We start from the raw sequence: 22969 nt of genomic DNA, 5'->3' as shown, positions 1-22969 counted from the left end.
GAATCGACGGATCTTGGTTTCAGTGGGAGCTGAGATCGTCACAGGCAAGAAATGAATACTCCGGAAACGATGATATTGCCGGAAACGGAAATATGGATCGTATCGGAAATATTAATATTATCCAAGTCGTAGAAGTTGCCGGAAACGGAAACATGGTACGTATCGGAAAATATTATCGGAAATGGAAATATTGCCGGAATCGGAAATTTTGCCGGAAACGGAAATATTGTCTGAATCGGAAATATTATCGGAATCGGAAAATAATTCCGGAAACGGAAATATTAAATATTTGTTCGAAACGGAAATTAATTCCGGAATCGGAAATGTTAAATATTGTTCGTATCGGAAATAAATTCCGGAATCGGAAAATTAATCGGAAGCGCGTCGTACGAATTAGCATCGGACGAGCTTGCTAGACGAAGGCCCAGCACGAAGCCAGGCCCACATCCAGCAAGGGAAACGCGCGCCACAACACGCCAGCCCAAGGCTGCGCCAGGCCCATCGCAAGGCAGGCCCAGCGCGCGCCCAAGGCTGCGGCAGTCGTGGGCTGCGATGCTCGGGCTGTGCGCGCGCGCGCATGGCGCCCCTCGTGGGCTGCTGTGCGTGCGTGGGTGTTTGTGTTCACATACGAAACCTAAAACGTACAGGATTCGTTTAATGATTAAATTCCTAATTCTATTTGATAAATTAATTAAATAAGAGTTTTATTGTGATTCTAATTTAATTAATTCGTATCCTAATTCGATTCCAATTCTCTTTCCATACCCCTATAAATATGTGGCCTGGGTTCACAATTTATAACAAGTTTTTCAAGTATTCAAAGTGAGTTTTTTGAGAGAAAAATTCAGACACATTCCTTGCTCAAAAGTGCCGAAATTTTTAGTACCTTAAGGGCGATTCTAGTTGGTCAATCTTAAGGCGGATCCGGACGTACTGTGGACTATCTACGGAGGGACGACACTTGGAGTCCTAAAGACTTGTTCTTGTTCGGTTCGGGCGCAGCTAGGGAAGGCACGCAACAAAGAGTATGCATCTAAACTATGCTAAATGATTATGTGTAAATAATATGTTTTCCTGGCTAAATGGTTTTTCCGCATGATTTATGAATTGTCATATGTATCATAACCTAACAGAATCTGTGTTGTTCTCACTATTCTTAGACCTTGACTGGGACCATATATGACCCATGCATCTTGTCAATTATTTAAGTTCCACCTTATTAAAAAAAATAAGTACATGTTATAACTTGACCTAGCTTTTAGGGGTATCAAAGAGGATTAGCGGATCGGATTTGGGTAGGATTTATTGGATTTAGGATGAAATGAATCAGGTTGGAAAATGTTCATTTGGTTAACAGATCGAATTGAGTCAAGTTTTTTATGCACGGTTTCATATCAGATTGGGTTGTAGTCAGGTCGGAACGTGTCGGGTTGTACATAAACGTTTTTAGTCGAATTGTAACGTGATCGGGTTTATATCGAGGCGACTCATATCAGGTCTGATTCATATGGAATCAGATTAATCGGGCAGCCGCAGCAACCTGAAACGAGTAGGATTAAACAAGTTTAACCGGTTACAACGTGTTCTGGTTCTTATCAGATTTAGTTAATCGATAAGCGGGTTGTGATGCGAGTTGGGTCAATATGCATCCAATCTATACTAATATCTTCAAAACACAAAATTTTGCAATAATTCCATGTGTCATCCTTTTTCCTTTTTTTTCATTTTTGTAAAATCTATCTTCTACTTTGCTCTTTATCTATCCTTACCTCTTCTTCTAGCTTTTTAATATCTTTTTTTCATACATTTAATTTATTATTTCACGTTCCAATCTCAAATTTATCCTTCAAATGCATCATCTTTTATTTTTCCGTTCGCATAATTTCCGATCCTATGCTACATAGACAATATAACAAAATTTAAATTAAGAAATTGTGCATTACACGAATTAAAAACTAATCTATACCTAGTAGTATTTAAAAGAAAATCAAACTTTATATGTGGACATGTGTCTCAACAAAATCTATATCTAAAAAGACACGTGTCTCATCTATTACTCTCCTTAAAAAAAAACCTACTCAATTCCTTCATCTTCTAATTCGTCCCCTTTCAACATTCCAAACCAATTATTTTTCCAGTAAATTAGCTCACTCATTCAACCTTTAAATTAAGTGTTTATTTATTTTAGTTAAAATTGACAATTACTTCGTTTCTCCAAATTAAAAAATTATTGACAATTACTTCGTTTCTCCAAATTATAAAATTATTTGTTTTTCAAATTTTAGTCTTCTCCTTACAACTATTTATTGCACCATTTTAGCATATTAATTAATTGAATAATCAAGGAGTAAATTCGAGACATTTGGAGTGTGTGAGGTTTGGAGTAGTTAGCTATTAATAGGATTGACTACATTTTAGCTTGTTCGATGCACGAATTCTATAACAAATTGTTAAGTTAAAATAATGCTCCCATTACAATTTACAACGTAACTGCTATATTTTGTATATTAGATTATATTAGTGTTTGATTTTAATTGAATTTTATTTTAGATGTTTTTAATTATTAGAGTGTTTGATTTTGGATGACTTTGAATATAATACGTCATAGTAATTAGTTAATTAAAATATCTACGTGTCACCTGATTATTTATATACGTGATACTCGACTTTTTTAACTCAAAAATAATTTAGTCATTGGTCGAAACCATTAGATTTCCTAGGCAACGCTCTAATATTGGATTAGTTTTTTATTTTGGATATAATTTTATTTTAGATTAGTGTTTGATTTTGGATTGAGTTTTATTTTAGATTTATTTTTAATTATTAGAGTAGTTGAATTTGGATGGAGTTGTATATATTATTAATTAATTAATTAAAATATTACGTGGCACCTAATTATTTATCTACCTAACACTCGGCTTTTTTAATTCAAAAATAAATTAGAAATCTTATTTCTTTGGCTTTAATCATTATATTTTCTACGTGAGGCTCTAATAATTCAGCAAATGTGCCTCCTTTATTTATATATATTTGATTGGTAAGAATATTGAATTGTTATTTTTTCAGGTACGTGATGGAAAATATAAGTCACGTGATATAACCGCTATGCAAAAAGTCATAATTTTTTGTGGCTTTGTCTTTGGTATTACCTAATATTAATATTTTCACTGGGTTTCATTTTGTGTTTAAATTAGTTTGATTGGGTATTTTTTGTTGAATAATCGAGTTTTAGAAAAGTATCTTCATTATTCATTTAGAAATTTTGTACAAATTTTATTTCTCTCTATCTGGTGTACTTTGTTGTAAATTTTTCCTTTTACTATTGAAACTTTAGCATGCATGGTTCATTCAAACATAAAGGTTGACCTTCTCCAATGTCAAGGGCGGCTTTAAATGCATATACAAGAGTACAAGACTATTATTGGCTAAAAATCCGAGTTGATCATCATCTTGCCTTATCTTTGTCGAGACATATAACAACGAAAACATGGGTCAATTAACAGTGGAAGAAGACGGGGAAAGTTCGGCGAGGTTATCATTGATGTTAGTGGTTCACCTTCTGGCTTTTTCTTTATAAGAAGTGAAGTTTAAACTTTTGAATAACGCGATTAACATACATATTCAAAACAATTTCAGGTTGTTTCTGTTCACAATTATACTTATGGGGGCGTCTACTTTATTGAACCATATTCAATACATTTTTCGTAGGCAAATTATAAGTGAAGTTGTTTAATGGTCATATTGTATTACTATGGAGAGCATTATGTACTAAATCACATCATGTATACATCGGAGATGGATGATAGACATACGTACAATCCTTTCTGGTTTTGAATATCAGTTAAAATATCATACAAAAAACTTTATTAGAGTTGCACTTATATGTATTGTATTCTCTTATTATTTATGAGGTAGTAGTATGATTACATTTTAAAGGTTAAATATTTGTACATGACTATAGTGGATGATGTATTTTAGGACTCATGAAAATAGCGAGGTTCGAGTTTGGTCATGGACAAATTCACGTATTACAAAATTTGCAGCTGCGTTCCTGAGGTGCCTGCATTATATTTGTCGAACAACTGTTGTATTTTTTTTTTTTGAGGAAATAAAACTAGGCGGATTATCTAAAATTATCATTGCAGATGAATACAATGACCCCAAGAAAATATTTGTCGTAGAAGTCTGATATAAATAACAAGACATGTAATACCTTTAAGATTACTAATCTGTCCTTAAAATTAAGATGTTTTAGGTTTATTTTAGTGTAGTTATAACCTATTTTGGCTAAATTACATAATAACTACTCATCTACATATAACTATAAAACATAAAACTAAATACGAACATTTATCATCCACCCAAATATTTGAAAGCTAACACACATATAAGATATCCTATATCCTAAGACTAGCTCTTTCCTTGCACGGGTCAAACTACTAGTTATGTTTCAATAAGACTAAAATTATAACATTGATGACTTAGATAGGGACAAATATGATAAATAAATTTTAAAAGTATTAAGAATTTAAGATCATTAATATAACTTAGTGAGTATATTGTATATAACTTGTTTTAATAATTGATAACGATAAAATAATAACCAATAAAGTTTATTATTTTGTATTAACGAAGCATTTATTGATTAATTAATTAATTAACTAATTAAGTAATTAATAATAGATAATGGAGAAATAATAACTACTCACTCCGTTTCTTTTTGTTATTTACGTTTGACATTTTGCACGTTTATTAACGTCTAATTAATGTGCATTGAGATTCCTCTATTTTTTTACTTAAACAAGGAAAATTACGTTTATTTATAATGTTTTCACTTCTATCAAAAATCCAATATTGGGAAAATGAGAAAAATTTAATGTCCCAATAGAAAAATGTAAGAGATTAAATGATCCAATGAATTTAATTGGTTAAAATAATCATTGAACACAAATTTTGATAGAATATTAAAGAATTTATGTGATAATATAAAATGAAATGTAAAGAACATTTTGAAAGAACCAAAAAAGAAAACGTAAAGATCAAAGAGAAACGGAGGAAGCAATAAGTTTAAGCAACAACGACTCAAATAAATTTAGTTAACAATACAGCTTTCAATTTTTACTTTTTAAAAGAATGTTGAATTCTTGGAAGAGAATAAAAATTTCTTCCTTTTTTGTTTCTATAACGTGATTCCAAGAAATACCTAAAAAAGATATTCCAAGAAACAAATACGAGTTTAGGATTGTGAACAACTCGGGTTATACGGGTTACAAGTTATAAACCGTTTTGATTAAAAGAGTCATGGGTGAAACAACTCGAATTAAACGGGTCACGTGTTGCAAATGGGTTAGATTAAATGGATTTTCCCCGGGTTACAACAGATCGAGTCATAAATGAGTTTTGAATTGCTTCGATTCGGATCGAGCGGATTCGGATTGTCACCCAAATCGATCATTTATATTCGAATCTTAGTCGGATTAATATTAACGGGTTAGGTTGGGTTCGGGTTGAATATAATCGGATCGGATCAGATCGAACTTTCGGTTCTAGCTCGCGGGTTCTAAATGGTCGGACAACCCATGGGGTTAAACGGGTTGGATCGAGAATGGACACCCCTACTAGCTTATAATTGCACTCTCTTTACCTTTAGTCAAATATTACACAATATCATAATGGTCGAACTAGTGGGCCTAAGAAAACCAGGGACAAAAAATATTGAAAATCAATAACTGGTTATTACCTATTTCATATAAAACTTGCAAAACCCATCAAATCTGCTTGAGGGTTTGGAATTCCTCGTACGTCGTGGACTTAGGAAGAATCTAGGTCCACATGAAAAATATGGGTCTTGATCTCACTAGACCTACATCTAGCGCCCCATGGCCTTCCCTGGTCCTTACTAATGAGTCTTAGTTATGTGCGTTTTATTTAATTAGTCCATCATAATTCTATGGATCTAATCTAAACCTTTTTTTTATTATCTACTTTGTTCATAACTTACTTTTCTGACGTGAAATGGATTTTTTAGAATTAGGAATAAGAACTAATTTATTTTTTTTAAATGACTATTTATACTACCTCCATTCTTTGAAAATGTGTTCATTTACTATTAATGTGGTCAAAGTAATAAAAATTTGATCGCCTTAGGTAGCTTAAGCTAGAAAAATATTTTCAAGTGTAAGTATACTTCAATGTGAATTTCAAACAAAAATATATACTTCGTATAAAAGAAAAATTTAATTAAAAAAATCTAATTATAATTTTACGTAAAAATTTATAAACATAATTCATGTAATAACGCGATGGTGCCCTCGACGCAAAAACTACTCCCTCCGTCCCTCCGTCCCTAAATGTTCTTTACGTATTCCTTTTTTTATATCCAAAAATATCCTTCTATATTATCACATAATACCTTAATATTCTACCAAAATTTGTGCCCACGGATTATTTTAACCAATTAAATTCGCCGGGGTATTTAATCTCTCGCACTTTTTCATAGGGGTATTAAATCTTTCCCATTTTACCAATGTTTTTTTTATATATATAAAAGTGAAAATATTATAAATAAACGCAATTTGCGTTGTCTAAATAAAAAAAGTAGAGGAATCTCAATCACATTAATTAGTCGTTAAATCGTGTGCATAATAGCAAACGTAAAGAACAAAAAGAGACGGAGGGAGTAGTTAGTTGTAAAATGTGTGTATCAGAAATCACATAAATACAAATCGCATTTTCAAGGAACGCAGATAGTACGAGGTACAATTTTCTATAGTAGGTTTGATACTTCGTATTTTGTTGTAATCACTTTTAAAACTAATTTTATTCAAAATTATACTTTTGTTATCACCACTACGAATAAGGGGGTGTTCTATTCACCTTAAACAAATAAGTTTTTGGTCCAATAAGTTCAGATAAATTCCAATAAGTTTCAATAATAATAATAATAATAATAATAATAATACCAAAAAAAATTAATAATAATATAATAATATTATTATTATTAATATTACTCCGTACATCTTTTTTATTATTCTTTTATATTTTTAGTTTGGAAAAATTGTTTTTTACCACCTGAAAAATGAAAAATATATGAAAATGTTATGTAGGGGCCACAATAACGGTAATACTTCTTATATGTTCTATTCTTCCACGATTTCATGTATTTAACTCTCTTCACTTCCCAAACTTGCTTATGTTCTACGAATTTACATAATTTTTCACCACCATTGACTCACAAAATTGACAAAAATTAATGAAAATAAAGAGAGAAAGGTGAAAGAGTTAAAGAAAATCACACAATGAGTGTAAAATATTGAAGGAAAATTGAATTAGGTAGCCATACATAAAGTTTCATCTATTTTTTCGCTTTCAGGTGATAAAAAACAAATTTTAATTTATTTTTAAGTGGTAAAATACAAGTTTTAATTTTTTGTGGTTGTAAAAAATAATTTTTAGATTTTTATAGGTGGTAAAAAATAATTTATCCTTTTTATTGTTATTTTTATTAATATTATTATTATTATTATATTATTATTATTGTTATATTATTATTACTATTGTTTTTAGTAGTTATTATATTTATTATTATTATAATTTATTTTATATTTATTATTATTAATAAGTTCAGATAAGTTTTAATAAAATCATATCAGGTCAGGTTAGATAAGTTGAATAAAACACACCCTAAATTAAATCGGGCAAACATAGTTTATTGCTACAATGACACAATCCATTTCACTATACTCGATAATTAAGTATAAAGTACCCCATAAAAAGTGGTTTTCTTAATTTGACAACTTTGAATTCTCAATACAAACATATTCTAGTAATTGAAACTAAGTGTACAATAATACTAAAGACAACCAAACAAAACAAAATAAAACTAAGTGTACAATAATACTAAAGACAACCAAACAAAACAAAATAAAATAAGAAAAAATAAATATACCCATATTTAATTATTTTTTTCTGATTTGATCTAATTTAATCACATGTGAGATAAGATATAAGGTCTTGTACTATATCTTAAGTAATACAACCATGAAATAGGTGAATTAAATAAGACCATAATCGAATGATGTTGTGAGCTTTATCCTTTAGCAACACAATTTTACACAAATGAACTATATACCTTATGAACAAGTAGCCAAAATTTGTATTTATTATACCACTACTATATGAGAAATAACAACATATCCAAAACCCTAATTATTCCCTTTCTTCCTTCCATAACCTCCCAATCCTCCACAAATTAAGTTACACTGGGGTGACAACAGTTTTGAAGGCAAAGTATCGCCAAGGACTGAAACTGCATTGTACACAGCAATCAAGATAAGCACCATGCAAGATAAGCACCATGCAGAAACCCCCAGAAGTCCAGAACATGAATATATGGTTCCTGCCCTGAAATTTTGTTAAATTGCAGAGTATAAGTTAAATACTCATTTATACAGAACAACTCGAATAAAATGCGCAAGATTCGTGCAGAGAAAAGATATATTGTAATTTATTGTCTCAATACTAAGGCGGTCCCAGGTAAAGATAAGTTTTTTGTAAGAAAACACACAGAGTTGAGTCACATTCAGTGATGAATTGTGCATATTGAAAAATCATAATCTAGGGCATCCCAACTCAATAGGCAGGAGCTCCAGTAGTGTTTTCTGAATTTGATTAGTGGGGATATCTGTCGAAAAGTAAACTATGGAAATATAGGTAGAAAAGCAAAACTAAAAGTACTAATTTTCACTTTGCTTGATTGTTTAATGAGAAACCCTATTGAAAAGTTTTTTTTTAAAATATCCATTTTCTGGTTAGCTTAATGACTAAAACCATTGAAACTAATAACACTGACAAGTGACAAGTACTTCCACATTCTTTTTCCATTGATTTTGAAAGAAAGCTTATAATGGCCCAATTTATAAGGATTTCCACATAATTCCACATTTTTACTTTTGTCATTGTTTCCAATAAACAAAAATGGTAATAGAGGGAATCCATACATTTCTACACTTTTACGGTTTACCTCGTTAGTCTCAAAATTTAGGCACCGTTTGTTTAACGGGAAAAAAAAAATTCAAAGGAAAATACAATTGTGTAGTTTTCTTTGTTTGTTTCCTTGCAAGAAAAGTAATAGAGAAGAAGGCGGAAGTGAAAAATGTGGCAGTCCTTTACAAAAGGAAAATGTTTTCCACCTTAGCAGAGTTCCACCTTTGGAAAAATCGTTTTCCACTCTAACAAAACAAAGAAAATCATTTTCTGGCAAAACTAACGGAGCCTAAGTGAAAAGTAACAGGAAAACAAATCAAAGATAACATAACTTCTCAAGCCATGCTCTGCTCAGATTAATATTAGTCATCAATAATCGGGAAAGTAACTGATTCTTCATGTTCCATTTACCTCAGTTCTATAAAGTAACAACACATCAAGAACTAGATATTTGATGTCATCACAAACACTCAAACAGACAGATAACTCAATGATGTCATTTATGTTCACAAAAAATGTGCTTGCAAAAATAGAAGGATCATACTCACATATCTGAAAGGCTTCACTCCTCATCACTCTCATAAACAACTGTCATTCGGCGATGTGTTGCAGGTTTTTTACGAGGAGACTCCTCATCTGAGTCTATCTCCTTACGTTTAAGGCTACCTCTAGCTTCCTTAACCACCTGCTTTGGCTCCTAAATACAGAAATAAAGGCATGAAGCATTTTAGGATGAAACTGAAAACCTCATGCATAAATCATTGCAACAACCAAGTCCACACACTGAGCACATATCAAAAAAGGGTTCTGCTGAGCTGCAATCCAGATATTGAAGCATGTAGCAGGTATACGCATGACAGCTTTTCAATCACTCCTATAGTCTTTCTGTCTAAACATAAAAGCCTAAAACTTCAAAAAAAAACATCTATATATGCACTATTAAATGCTAATACTTATTTTCTCAATTAAACATAAGTTCCTTGAAACAAAAATGGTATTTATAAAATTTATGTAACAAACTTGGGCTCCGTCCCGCGAATGAATATGTATAATAGGCATTATAAGATTTAAAATGACGTTACCCATAGGGACACAATTTTCAGTGGACTGCCAAGGAACCCCTTGAGACTACTAGACCATGACTCAGTTCAAGATAAAAACACAGAAAAACAGTAAACTAGCACTTCATGTAACTAGAATATTATGTTTAAAATCACTACAAGCACATTTTGTTTTCAGCTGAGGAAAAAAATAATAGGCCAATTACGCACCTCTGCCTCCTCTTCTGAAGCAGCTACGGCTGCCTCTTGCTCTTCATCTTCTGAATCCTGCCATTCTGGCTCTGAATCCTCCATTCTACGTTCAGGGGATCTTTCCTCTTCAGCACCATCAGTTTCATATTCTGACTCGTCTCTTTCACTGTCAGAGAAATCCACTGGGCGTTTTGGAGCAGCAGACGATTTCCGTGGAATGTCTTTTAGTCCTTGGGCCTTGAAGGAAGAAGAGATCATTCAATATGAAGTAGAACATATTGTTTCATACAAAAATGAGGATAATTAACATCAATTTCTACCTTCTTTGCATTAATAATGCGCCTTTCAGCTCTAGATTCTGCCTCCAGTTCTTCCTCAAAACGATTCCGGGAGGCTGGGCGACGAGAATCATAGTAATTCGCTTCGTCATCCTGTTAAGATTTAACATCAATCGTGTTTGTTGAGATTCTAGCAAACTACATAGTCATCTCAACGGTATCACTTCCCTTGTTAAAAACATGGTCATAAAGCAAAGAGGTAGACAAGTTCCTAGTTTGGCATATCACTATACAAGTATGTGAAACAAAAACCTCAAAGTTATAGGATATCATTTTGCATAAAATGCTGGTACATTATAGACAGAGAGACAGGCGAGGAAGAAGAACCTCTTCAAGTGCATCCTCTAAAAATCCAGGAGAAAGTTGCCGGCCTCTCTCCAATGGTTTTGCGTACTTTCGATTCACCCTTTCCCGCTTCCTACTCAGAAGTGAATTGGCTTTTATCGTCTGACTTTCAGCCTGCAAAGACATAAATTTAACATCTGCACATACGGTTCATAAGAAGCAAAGCTTTTCAATGATATAAGTTACCTTTTCTTTCTGCTCCTTCTCCCTCTCAGGATCAACATCAGTTATACAGTTCTTAACCTTGTAGACCTTTTTATGTCTAGAGTCCACAAGCGCCGTCAATAAACGATGAGAATTTGATGTCAAGGATGATGGCATAAATCTCATTTTTTTAAGAAGCTTGCCTTGTGATTGGAGAATTCCCTGTCACAAGTATAACCAAAACACAATTATCAAATGAAAAAAATCTAGTAATGGTAGTTATAGGTTTGAAGTAGAAGTTCAAATATACTTCATTATGCAGCTTCACAACAATTAACAAGGCCTCAAAATTTGTGTACTCATATATATAAGCCAAGAACACTTGAGCATCAGAAGACTTTGGTTATCAAATTGAGGCAAGACAAACAATACCCACAAGAGCATTGGTTAAAAAATTGTCTAGAGAATATATATGCATGACAACAAGAAAGAAGCTACAAATGAAATGCAGTCAATGAAAAATAGAAGGTGATCTTGCAGTGAAAGCTTTAGCAGGACTAGTGTCGGATAGTGAGTTTGCACTGGCTTGAACCTAGAGGTAGGCTGCATACTAGGTGATTATTATTGTTCTTGTTGCAAAGTTACTGAATAAGTCAAAGTGGGCCGACATTTTATACGCAAAATCATACACTTAAGGTGTCAAATATCTAGTAGCCAAATTGAGCAAGACGGTCAACAGCCATAAAAAGTTGGTCCTAATTTTCCCAAAAGGCAAGCACACGCTATAAGGAAGCTATCAGGTGGGAAAAAAGTAAATTACTAGTAGTGATTATTCTGTTTGCAGTGGAAGCTTAGGAACAGAGTCATCCAATGAATGTTTCAAAAGTTTGTACACAATAGTTCATACCACTGAGGCACGGACCCCCACAATGCGTCTATGAATTTTGGGCCACCAAAAGAGTGTAAAAACAAAGTGATCACATAAATACAAGTTAGGAGGGTATAAAATCTGCTAACTATTTATTCAACAATAAAGAAAACCATTAATCAATCATATCATTAGCATTCATCAGTGTAAGGCGTGCAGAAAACATAAAGGGAAACAATATAGTAGGGCACCAGCATCTTCTAGTGCTCTACATAACAGGGTTCAAATTTATTCGATATCCTTTCGTATGTGTACAACAAACACCAAGAAAAACGATTTTGCATGATACATATGGTACGCAACTGAGCTTTGCAAAAGGACTATCTGATTACAAATTTGCAAGTGACTCGAACTGATAACATCCAAGTCCATGAGACATCAAGAATAAAACCAAGAAATACAGAAAAATAAGCAACAATACCTGATAATACTCATATGGATCATGAAACATGTAAGTGTAACTCCTAAGTCCTAAACATCGTCAGGTTAGTCAAGGGTCTTGCTAAACCTATTTCCCAACAACCAAATGCAAGTTGTTGTAAACAGGGATAATAGCAAGCCTACGGGATTGCGCACACAGGCATTCTTCTAATAGGTGTTACCTATGCCACCTGGATCAAGGGTGTCCAATACGACACGGGGAAACCATGCTAAATCTGGATAGGAGTACAGAGAGTCGAGGATACGGCATTAATTAAATAAATATCTTAATCTTTTACATTTTTTAGATACATTAAACTCCAATCTGTGTGCTCCTTGAGGTGCGCATGAGCGAATGCAAACTAAAGGGTCTAACCAGTATTCCAAACCAGATCCCTTGTCGTCACTGGTACGCCAAAAAAATTGCCAAGGGTAACATAGGGTGTAATAAAAACTAATAATCGTGTATACTGGAACGTACCAACTTTATCTGCACAAGTAAAGATTACTTCCGTAGAAAGAACGAGATAGTATTTTTTTTAATGATTCTAGATTTATTATCTAAATCCTTTCACCAGTTAATGAGTCTTAATATATGTGCACAACAGGCCACAGAATCGTAAATTCAACCAGTAATACTCAGAACAGCTCACTGCTCTTACCTCTGGTAAAAATATGCTTTTAAGTCCTATAAATAAACTATCATAGACCAACAAAATTGATCGGTTGAGTTATTTTCAGAAGGACCCACTTTGGCAGGCTTGAAAGGAAAAGCTACCACAAATTTAGGAATATAGAATAAAATCTCAAGCAGCAGACGGAAGAAATAATACATAGTAAAAAAGGAACAAAAATAAGTACCTTGCCATGTCTAAGGAATAAGTATGCGTTATCATGCTGATCATCATGCATGGATATATCAAGCACTTCATTCCCTATTTGTAGCTGTAGACTTCCATCTGACCATCTCACAAACCGTGCATTGCTCTCACGCTGAAAAATACAAATCAAAGTCAGACGGGCTGTATGCATAACATAAACCAAATCTCTATCCGTCCCGGAAAAACTTGCATGGATACTTTTGGCATGGATAGTAACAACCGTTGTTAATGGAAGGTGGATAGAGGGAAAATTTAGATAGCAAGATCCAGTCTTCAATGTAGTAATATACTAATATAGCATACAGTCTCATTCTATCTCTTATACAACGAGATGATTAAAAAAAACTGTATAAACAAAATATGGAATCATAAAATGATTACTTAAGCATAACAGAACAGCATAAGAATTGACTAATGGACAATTTTCAACTCAGTCATATATCCACATCACATAATGGAAAAAATCAAATGCCTTGTCAAGTTTCTTTTTGTCACCAGCTGATGTTAATGTCCATGATATAATGGAGGTTATTCCTCTCCAACGAATGGTCTAGCGACTCTAGGCAACATAGACCCTACAGTTCCACAAGTTGCATGCAGTTCAACCGCCCTCCCCTCAAAAAATTGTTACAGATAAAACATACGAATATGTTGTGGGTGGAAGACTAGTAAAAAGTAACAAGGACGAAGGTAACATATTGCACAATGAAGTATGAAGTAAATGTGTCAATGCGTGTAAAGAATAGAGAAGTTTCACATACAGATATTGTTCCATCTGCCTTTTTCACATTTCTCCAACGCACAATGTTGTTCTCCAAGCGAATTCGCTTTTTTGTACCAGATTCGTCGGTCACAAAGACATCTTCTTCCACATATGTCTTTGGATCAAATGGTTTTGGATCAATTCCCATGATATTCGAAACTCTGATCATGTTCATCTGCGAAAAATCCCAACTACTATGCATCAGGTACCAAACATGATTAACAACAAACCAATCTGCCTTTACTCACTACCTGAGCAATTAGCAAAGACGACTATCCGATTAGCCCATTGGAAGTAAAAATCTAAACTGATAACTACAACTAAGCTTTGCAGATTGAGAACAGCATCACAACAATGACTTATCAAGCAATACAAGAAATAATTACACGATAAAAGGCTGTGGTATACGAAACTCTGATCATGTCTGCTAAAAACCCAACTGCTATGCAGCAGGTACCATGCACAATTAACTACAAAACAACCTGTCTTAATTCGTTATATAGGGAAATAGCAGGGATGCGTATCAAATAAATCCATAGCAATCTCAACTGATGACCACAACCATGCTATGTAGTATACAAGAACAGTAAACAGTGAACAAGAGCATAACTGGCACAACTGTAACATACAACACTCAAGTGCAGTGGCGTGCATTGTGTGTGTCAAGCTGCAGGAGATATTGAAATGACATCTGACAATCTGAGATGCACCCAAAACACAGTAGCAGAGAACTAGAGAAAGAAAGACCAAACATGCGTGCCTGCAACACAATTTAGCTTAAGAAGCGAACCTAGTATCAAGATCTCCCACAAAACACTCCACACACAACTCCGATAAAGTAGTATTGGCGATTGAAACCACGTAACTTTGATAGACTAACTAGATATCAGATGAGAAAAAGAACCATTTTCCACCACAATTAGGTTGGAACTTGGAAGATAGAATCATCTCTAGTTCCTATTGGGTACAAATTTCAACTTTCCTTCCGTAGAAAACTGGGTGCATGCTAATAATAATGATTCTTTACCAGTCTAGAAAAAGTGAAAAACGGGGTGCCAGGCCATTGCTTCACTAATGCCAGGGTCTAGGACACATGTCAAAGAATACAGCTCGCCTACCGGGTGATATGCTCATTGCTCAAAACGAGAGCAGTGCACAAAGAGAAACTTTAACACTTCATTACAGATAGGCTCTTCTTCAGAATCCTATATTGTAAGTAAGGATATAGAAACAGCAAAAACATCAGAATATAGGCCGCTGTAGCATCTTTCCTCTTTCTTCTCAGGATAGAAAGAAGGGGCAGACCTGATGGAGGAAAAAAGAACTACTCTGTCAAGCTGCAAGTATCACTTGACAGTTCTTATTTAACCGAATCCCACCATATAAAACAAAAGTTTCTTCTTACAAAGATAGTATAGTCCATATTATAAACTTTTGTCAATAGTTCACACTGAATTTTGTAAAGTGAATCTATACCTAGACAACCTAGTATTTAAAAACTAATACCACTAGGGCCGAATATCCCTTTCTCCTTTGAACTTCCCTTTTTTCGCGTTATCCTTAAGTCAACATACATATCTAATACTCCCTCCATCCCTTAATACTCGCACCGGTTTGACCGGTGTGGAGTTTAAGACACTTAAATTGACTTATTAATTTAATGGGTGTTGGTTGATAGTGGGTTATTTTTTTAATATAGTTAGTGGGAAAAGTGTAAAGGGTGGGGAGTGGTGAGTGGAGGGTGTGAATTTTTAAATGATTTTTTGTAGGGAATAGGGGTGTAGGTGGGTTAGTAGGTAAGTGTGAGAAATAATAAAATATTTGTAAAGATTTCCATTTATAGAAACGGTGCAAGTATTAAGGGACGACCCGAGAAGGAAAGCGGTGCGAGTATTAAGGGACGGAGGGAGTATTGTTTCTTTCTTATTCCCCCTAACTTAAAACTTGATGAGTATATTCAATATTCACCCCTTCCTCTTCCTGTAAATTAAACTTTTCTTTAAGAGAAGCATGTGAAAAAGGGGAAGAAAAAAAGAAGAAACAATTGTTTTACTCCTAATTGTACTATTAACAGTCCGAGCTTGAAAAGGCCAAAAAGCTAGTTAAAAGAAGTAAACAAAACCATCAAACCATAGAGTTTTAGAAAATGACAATTGACAATAAGTTGATTCTGAAATATATCCTCTGCCCTCTGAAAAATTTATAGTGACCGGCATTCTCTTCTCACCCCGCCCCAATCCCATAGAGAGAATAGGCATATGTTCTTATTTGGACATACAGGCTCCAACATTGGACAAATGGGTTTAAGGAACAAATCATTGAATCAGTGACAACGACTGTAACTGCAAATCTGCAATATTGATGCCTTTGTGCACTACTGCACTTAGACATGTGGAACTTGTGTGTATTGAATAAAAGGAGAGGATAAAACCTTTTCAGGGTGTGCAGGAGGTGGACGCAAAGGAATTTCTAACTCCATTGGGGGACCAACAGGTTTCTCCTTAAGCTTAGCTTCAATTTCCTCTTCTGTCCCATATTGAGCATCCTCATCACGCACTAAATCATCTGGCCTCAGATTCTCCTCGTACATTTCTTCTTCTTCAACAGGCGATCTCTATTAAATAAAGAGAGATGTATCAACTCTATGTGCTCAAATCTACGCATGATAACGCAGCAACAGGAAATATAACTCAACAAAAGAAGATAATACAACTGATGTCTTACTTGTTCCATATTATGCTGAACACCATAATCAGCTGGCTCTTCTTCATCAGAGTCTCCAAATACATCACGAATTTCAGCAGTTGATTGAGCTACATGGGTCAGATCTCTCTCCTCTTCAGGAGATTCGCTGTGGAAAATTTTATTGTCATTAAATATGAATACTATTACACAACTGAATGCTGGATGGTGTTTCAAACAGTACTTAAGTGTTTTTCCCAGGTCTAACTGCTAAGTGCTAACCCAGTAACCCAGAATCTGAATCTTTAAAAGAGGATTTCTAAAACATCCTTTGAAAAAAATATAACTAGGGAAGATAGTGTCTCATTTCCCATCTAGATTTTCCCTGCCAAGCATACCTCTTTAGTAAATTAGTAAGTTCTCTTTTAAGATCCGCACCTTCCCTTCACCCAAATTCTACTCTTTGTTAAGCCCCTTCACAGTCTCCCCTCTCCTTATACTCCCTCGTTTCACAATAAGGGCAACACTTGCTTTTTCACGAAGTTTAATGCACTTATCTGTTTTAATTTGTTTAACTCAACAAGTGGGTACTTGATAATAATAATAAATAAAGATGGGTTGAGTAATATTTTATTCACGCATAGAGAGTACATAAATTAAAACAAAAGGTAGGTAAGTGGGAGGAAAGAGAAATAATAAAAGAATAGGAAGAGGGATAAGTGGAAGGGGACGAATAAAATATTAGTTAAAGTTGCCAAAAAAAAAGGGAAAGTGTTGCAATTATTCTGAAACAGAGGGAGTATGAATTATGTTAATCATCGAAGTGTTTTTACCTCTCTAGTTCCAACTTTTTAACACTTCATTATTTGAGTGTTCAAAATACAAATTCTAGAACGGCAATCTAAGCAAAGTTCTCTCTAGTGGGCTCTTCCAATTTCAAAAACCATTTAACCAATTTTCACTTTTCCCTTTGTTACTTGTATCGCAACAGTTTAAATTGTTCTTCTCACACGCTGTATCCACCTTAAAAGTAAATATCAAAAATGTTTTATAGTACTAAACTAGCATACGACCAAATACAGGTTTTGTCTCACTGCTATAAGTAAAGTAGATTGGTTAATTTAGTGTTGATTCAATAAGTGTAGGGAGCAATCTTTTTACAGGTGTATTCAATACAATACGATGTGATACTATGATATTTATTCCTTCGGTTAAGAATTTCTTTATGATTAGCAAGGCAAGTAGTCCTGCTCCCTTGAAAAGGAAAGTTAAAGATTTTGAGTACACGTTGATAAATTACTTCACCTTATCAGCTAAATTAACAATCTGTTTTACCCAACACTTCCCATTGTATGGCGTATTAATCAGGAAAACAATCAAATATCAATAGCTAACCATGGTTAAGGCTGAAAATTACTAAAACCGCTAAAATTTAGTGGGACATATGATCTCAGCCCGTTTTTTCCCAGACAGACTTGACGATGAACGAAATAACACAGGTATGCTGTCATGTTACCCACACAAGAAAATGTACTTTTTTTATAAACTACTACTCCCTCTGTTTCCTGTCGTTTTCCCAACTAGGGTTTTGTTAGTTTTTTTAAGTTTTGATTAGGCTGAATTGTTGAGATAGAAAATTGGTGGGACCAAATATAGTGAGTGTGAGAGTAAACCAGTGGTCCTTCATATTCATTTATAGTAGGGGGAAAACTCAAAGTGTCAAACTAAAAAGGATAAAGGCGGCAGAGGGAGTACACAAGAGGGACCTGAATGGCTGAATCTTGGGCAATAAGAAATAACATCATGCTTGTCGTAAGAAACTAGCCTATTGATATGAGGAAAGGAAATTCAATGGACTATATATGCTTTGTAACTCCTAAAATCCATTTACACAAAAAAAGAACGGAAAATCATACTTCATCTTTCTACTAAAAGACATTAATTTATTCTATAACATACTTTGAGAATATTAAATACTCATGTAAAGATTTAGAGTGTGAAACCATAGCATGACTCATACCAGTTTCCCGAGTTCCATTCTTCGTATACTAGAAGCATATAAGAGATAACAATAAAATAAAGTAGCTAATGATAGATTGGAACACAACATGAATCCAATTTACAACATACTCAAGAGGATTTCATATCCATGATTCCATGTAAGTATTTCCAGTGAGAAACCACAGCATGAGGAATTGAGGATACCATGACACAAATCAAATTGTTTATGATGTGAGGAGTAAGCTCCTTATGTAGAAAGCAAAGCGAGAAGACAACCTCTAAAAGGGGGTTTGGGGAACTAGCATGAACCACTTGAAATAACAAAGAGGGAGAAAAAAGGAACCAACTCCATTGTTTATTTGCCTTTGTAGCTCTCTACTGAAGAAGCATGGATTATTTTTGCATGGACTATATTATTGTGGACCCAAAGCCAACAGTTTAGTCTAACACCCCTTTTACATACATAGTGACCTTTATTGTTCACATGGTGACTATAATAAATCAAATACCAATTTTCTTAGATATAGTAACCCAATATTTTTAAAAGAGAATCGTGACTGAAAATCACAGCATTCAAGCACAACATGTTGTTCACTTTTCTTTATAGGCATGGTCAACAATAAATTTAGTGTGGACCAAGTCCATTTAAGAATTATAGGAAGATTAGTCGTATTATCTATGCAATGCTATCCAGAATAGAAGATTTCAGCAGAAACAACAGCTCAAGGAATATCTGGGTGGTAGTAAACAATAAAAAATGAAAAAGAAAAAATGTTAAAAGTGAATTTTTTTTAATTACCCTCGGCTTCTAGTCTGACCAACTTCTTCATCTTCAGGGTCAATGTAATGGGGTTCTTGCTCTTCGGACCTCTCTGAACCACTGTCAACCAAATCCCTTCTTCTACTAGTTACTACTTTTTGGGCATAGTCCTCTTTCTCGTCGCTGTCTGTTTCTCTTGCTTGGCTCTCTTCGTGTTGCTCGCCTACTTCAACTTCTTGAGAACTTTGTTCTCTTTCACCTTCACTTTCTCCAACTTCTGGCTCTTCCTCACGATACTCACCTTCACTTTCACCTTCCGCTTCACCTTCTGCTTCACCTTGCCCCTCTACATAAGCTTCAGCTTCGACCTCTTGTTCAGCAACTCCGTCATTTTCATCCTACACATACCAATACAAGATTCGTAGTGAGCACTAAGCAGAAATTGGTGCCACAGGCATAACTGAAATAAGTGGAAAAGCTTGCTCGTCTCGTCCTACTTGCAGCCAATCCACATGCCAATAATAACTCATGTTAAAATACAAACCATTTACAATGTCAGTACTGAAAATTCCCAAGCACATACCAGAGTATATACAGATAGGTGGGAAAAGAGGGGTCACAATGGAAATCAATAAGGGATCAATATATAAGTTCTACTACGAAAAGAAGACGAACTCGGCCACAATTCATACATGCTTTTCATATGCATTATAAAGGAAATAAGCAAGCAAGCTCTTCAGATTAAGAATTTGGCCGCATGTGTAAAGTTTGAGCTAGTCTCCCTTCTTTCATCAAGAAATATCCACTTACAAGTCAACCTCACTAGAATAGTTGATTTGAAAGACTACTTCACCTGAGCTGGATTCGAGAGCCCTATCGAATTGTTGACACTTGACAGTGATTATATATTCTCGTCCATACCCCTCCCCACCCATGATTCTGCCCCATATGGGATTTTCTTCGTAATTTTGTATCAGTGTAAGTTATGCTCGCCCGTCCCTTTTCGTTAATATTTTATTCCCTACATTGTTTAATATCATTGCTCTAGCTCGCAATCGAGATATAGGGAAATTGTATTCCCTACATTGTTTTACACATAAAGTGTGTAAATTGACAAACACAATTTGTCTAGAGCTGCCGGTTCGGGTAAATGGGTCGTGTTCGTGTTAATTTTACGATACAGTAAAGTCCCTAAGTTTCCCCCACTAAATCAATCTATAAACTTAATCAAACCCTAAAACTAAAAATAAACCCAATCATAGCAGCAATTGCTGAAATCAAATTAAAAGCGAACATCAAAAAATAAAAATCAAATTGAAAGAAGAAAACGAATATTTTAAAAAAATAAAACTTACGGATACATAATTAGGGCGGTGTTGATTGGATTCATGCTCGGAATCAACCTCCTCTTCTTCTTCTTCATCTTCGGAATTCACTCCGAAAAGATTTTCCATCATCTGTTGCCGTTTTTCTCCTTCGTCCTTCATCTTTTCAAAATATCGGGTGTATCTCTCTCTTCCTCTCCTCTTCCGATAGCTTGATATTTGCGGAGGAACTTTGAACACTCACTTTCTCTCTCCTCTTTTCGTTGCTGCCTGCAGTGAGGTCGGAGGTTCTACGACGAGTTCGTGGCTAATTTATTTTGTAAAATAAAAGTTCACGGGTATTTAAGTAATTTTACGGATTTATTCAGCCTTTTTTTAAGGGGTTTTTTTGTAAAAGTTCATGAGTGATTGGTTACAATTGTGAAATCCAAGAAAGTATAGTGTGGTTTGTTTATTGTTTCATCATGTGTTAACTGTTGAGTGGGAAGTTGTGGTTGTGGTCATCACTTGTGGTTGACCATGGTTTTGCTAGGATTTATGCTCCCCAAAGCCAAGGCTTTAAGCTCACGTTTTACCCAAATTTACCGCACCTTTACCTAAACCTATCATTACAAGCTTGAAAGACCTTCCGACCTTTGTGCATAGAGTTGTATTAATGTGAAAGTAGTTGTTTATCAATGCAAGTTATGACGTGACACATTTCGAGTCGACTACTAGGTTGAGTGTATGTTTTTCTAGACACACGAGTGTGTAAGTTTGGGAGGGCATTGTTCACTTATATGTTGGGAGGAGAGCGAACGGGTACATCTTTTATCCGCCACATAAATGAGTGACGAGTGTGTGAGCACTAGTCTTGAATTCCATTGTGCATTTGTGGTTCGCTTTGCGTGACGATTGTTAAGGAGGATTAGCAATTGAATGGACCTGATTGGTTGACATTGATGCATACTTGTTAGATTTTACCTTGGATTATGTGTTCATTTTGAAATATGTTGGGGGTGAAGTTGGTTTTGTGTTCATCGATGATTTCTTTGCTTAGGGACAAGCAAAGATCTAGCTTGGGGGAGTTTGATATGTGCGTTTTATATAATATTTTCACCCCCGTCCCTTAGTACTTTTATGCGTCAAATGAGCTCCTAGGAGCCATTTTAGTACTAATCTGTGTATTTTAGTGTGCCGTGAGTTTCAGGAATACTTAGTGAGAAATTGGTCTTTTTAGGCCCATTTCTTGATGATTTAGGCCACTACAGGATCCCGAGGGAGTTCGGGACGACTTTTGTCGACTTACGGGAGCCCTAGATGTTCATGATCGAGCCCCGGAAGTTAGACTCGGTGTTGTGGACGAAGGGCGGATCACTTAGCCCTCCGCCCGGTGGATTGCCCCTCGCCCATCGGGCGAGCAAGCAGAGGAACAGTTCGTCAGAGGGCGCCCGACGGGCGGAGTTTCGCCCGGTGCCCACCGGGCGCCCATCAGAAGCAGCAGCAGCAGAAATCGCTCTCCGCCCGACGGGCGAGAGCCGCCCGACCGGGCGCGCGGAGAAGGTTTCCAGAAAGTCGCCCTACGCCCGTCGGGCGGACTTCGAGCTTCTCGCCCGTCGGGCGGAGAGCCGCCCGACCGGGCGACGACAACCCAAGGCGCTGTGCGCGCGCGTCCTTCTTTATTTTTTTTCCGGTTTTTCCTTATGTTTTTAGGCTAAACTATAAATATAGCCTTTGTTAATTTAGTGAGGTACTTCATTATCTCATATCCTAGTATTAAAACACTTAGTTTTATTTCTCTAAGCTTAATTTTTCTCTCTAATTTGTTCTAGACACTTAGTTTATTTTCAATCAAAAATTGAAGCTTTCATTTGCCATTGTTCTTCAATTAGGTGTTATTCCTTATTTCAATTCTTTGTTTAAGCTTTAATTATGTTTTCAATCATGCCAATTGCTTTGCTTATTGTTAATATGCTTGAGTAGTCTAATTTCTAGGGTTTGGGGATCCATGAATAACATGAAGGGACATTGAATAATTGTGATTGTTGGCATTGAAATTAATTCCTATTGATTGGTTATTATTACTATACAATTAGATTTGCGCAGGTTTAATTGTGGTAGTTTGGCAATATCAAGTTAAGATTCGAGAGATGCAATTTGATGTT

At 35.0% G+C, this 22969-nt stretch overlaps 1 protein-coding gene across 1 annotated transcript; it reads right to left on the bottom strand.

Moving 5' to 3' along the window:
- Positions 1-7999: 7999 nt before the first annotated feature.
- LOC110789883 (protein LEO1 homolog) lies at positions 8000-21134 on the bottom strand. Its single transcript, XM_021994598.2, has 12 exons — positions 20856-21134; positions 19540-19898; positions 16782-16908; positions 16489-16671; positions 14056-14232; positions 13275-13406; positions 11108-11287; positions 10904-11035; positions 10559-10669; positions 10257-10475; positions 9534-9682; positions 8000-8403 (listed from the first exon to the last, which is right to left on the bottom strand). The coding sequence occupies exons 1-11, from the start codon at positions 20985-20987 to the stop codon at positions 9548-9550; spliced, it is 1887 nt and encodes a 628-aa protein (XP_021850290.1). The 5' UTR covers positions 20988-21134; the 3' UTR covers positions 8000-8403; positions 9534-9547.
- Between the last annotated feature and the right edge of the window lie 1835 nt (positions 21135-22969).

The sequence above is a fragment of the Spinacia oleracea genome, chromosome 5, assembly GCF_020520425.1.
Source record: "Spinacia oleracea cultivar Varoflay chromosome 5, BTI_SOV_V1, whole genome shotgun sequence".
In the NCBI taxonomy this organism is placed as follows: domain Eukaryota; kingdom Viridiplantae; phylum Streptophyta; class Magnoliopsida; order Caryophyllales; family Amaranthaceae; genus Spinacia; species Spinacia oleracea.
This window is presented reverse-complemented; position numbering and strand designations above follow the sequence as displayed.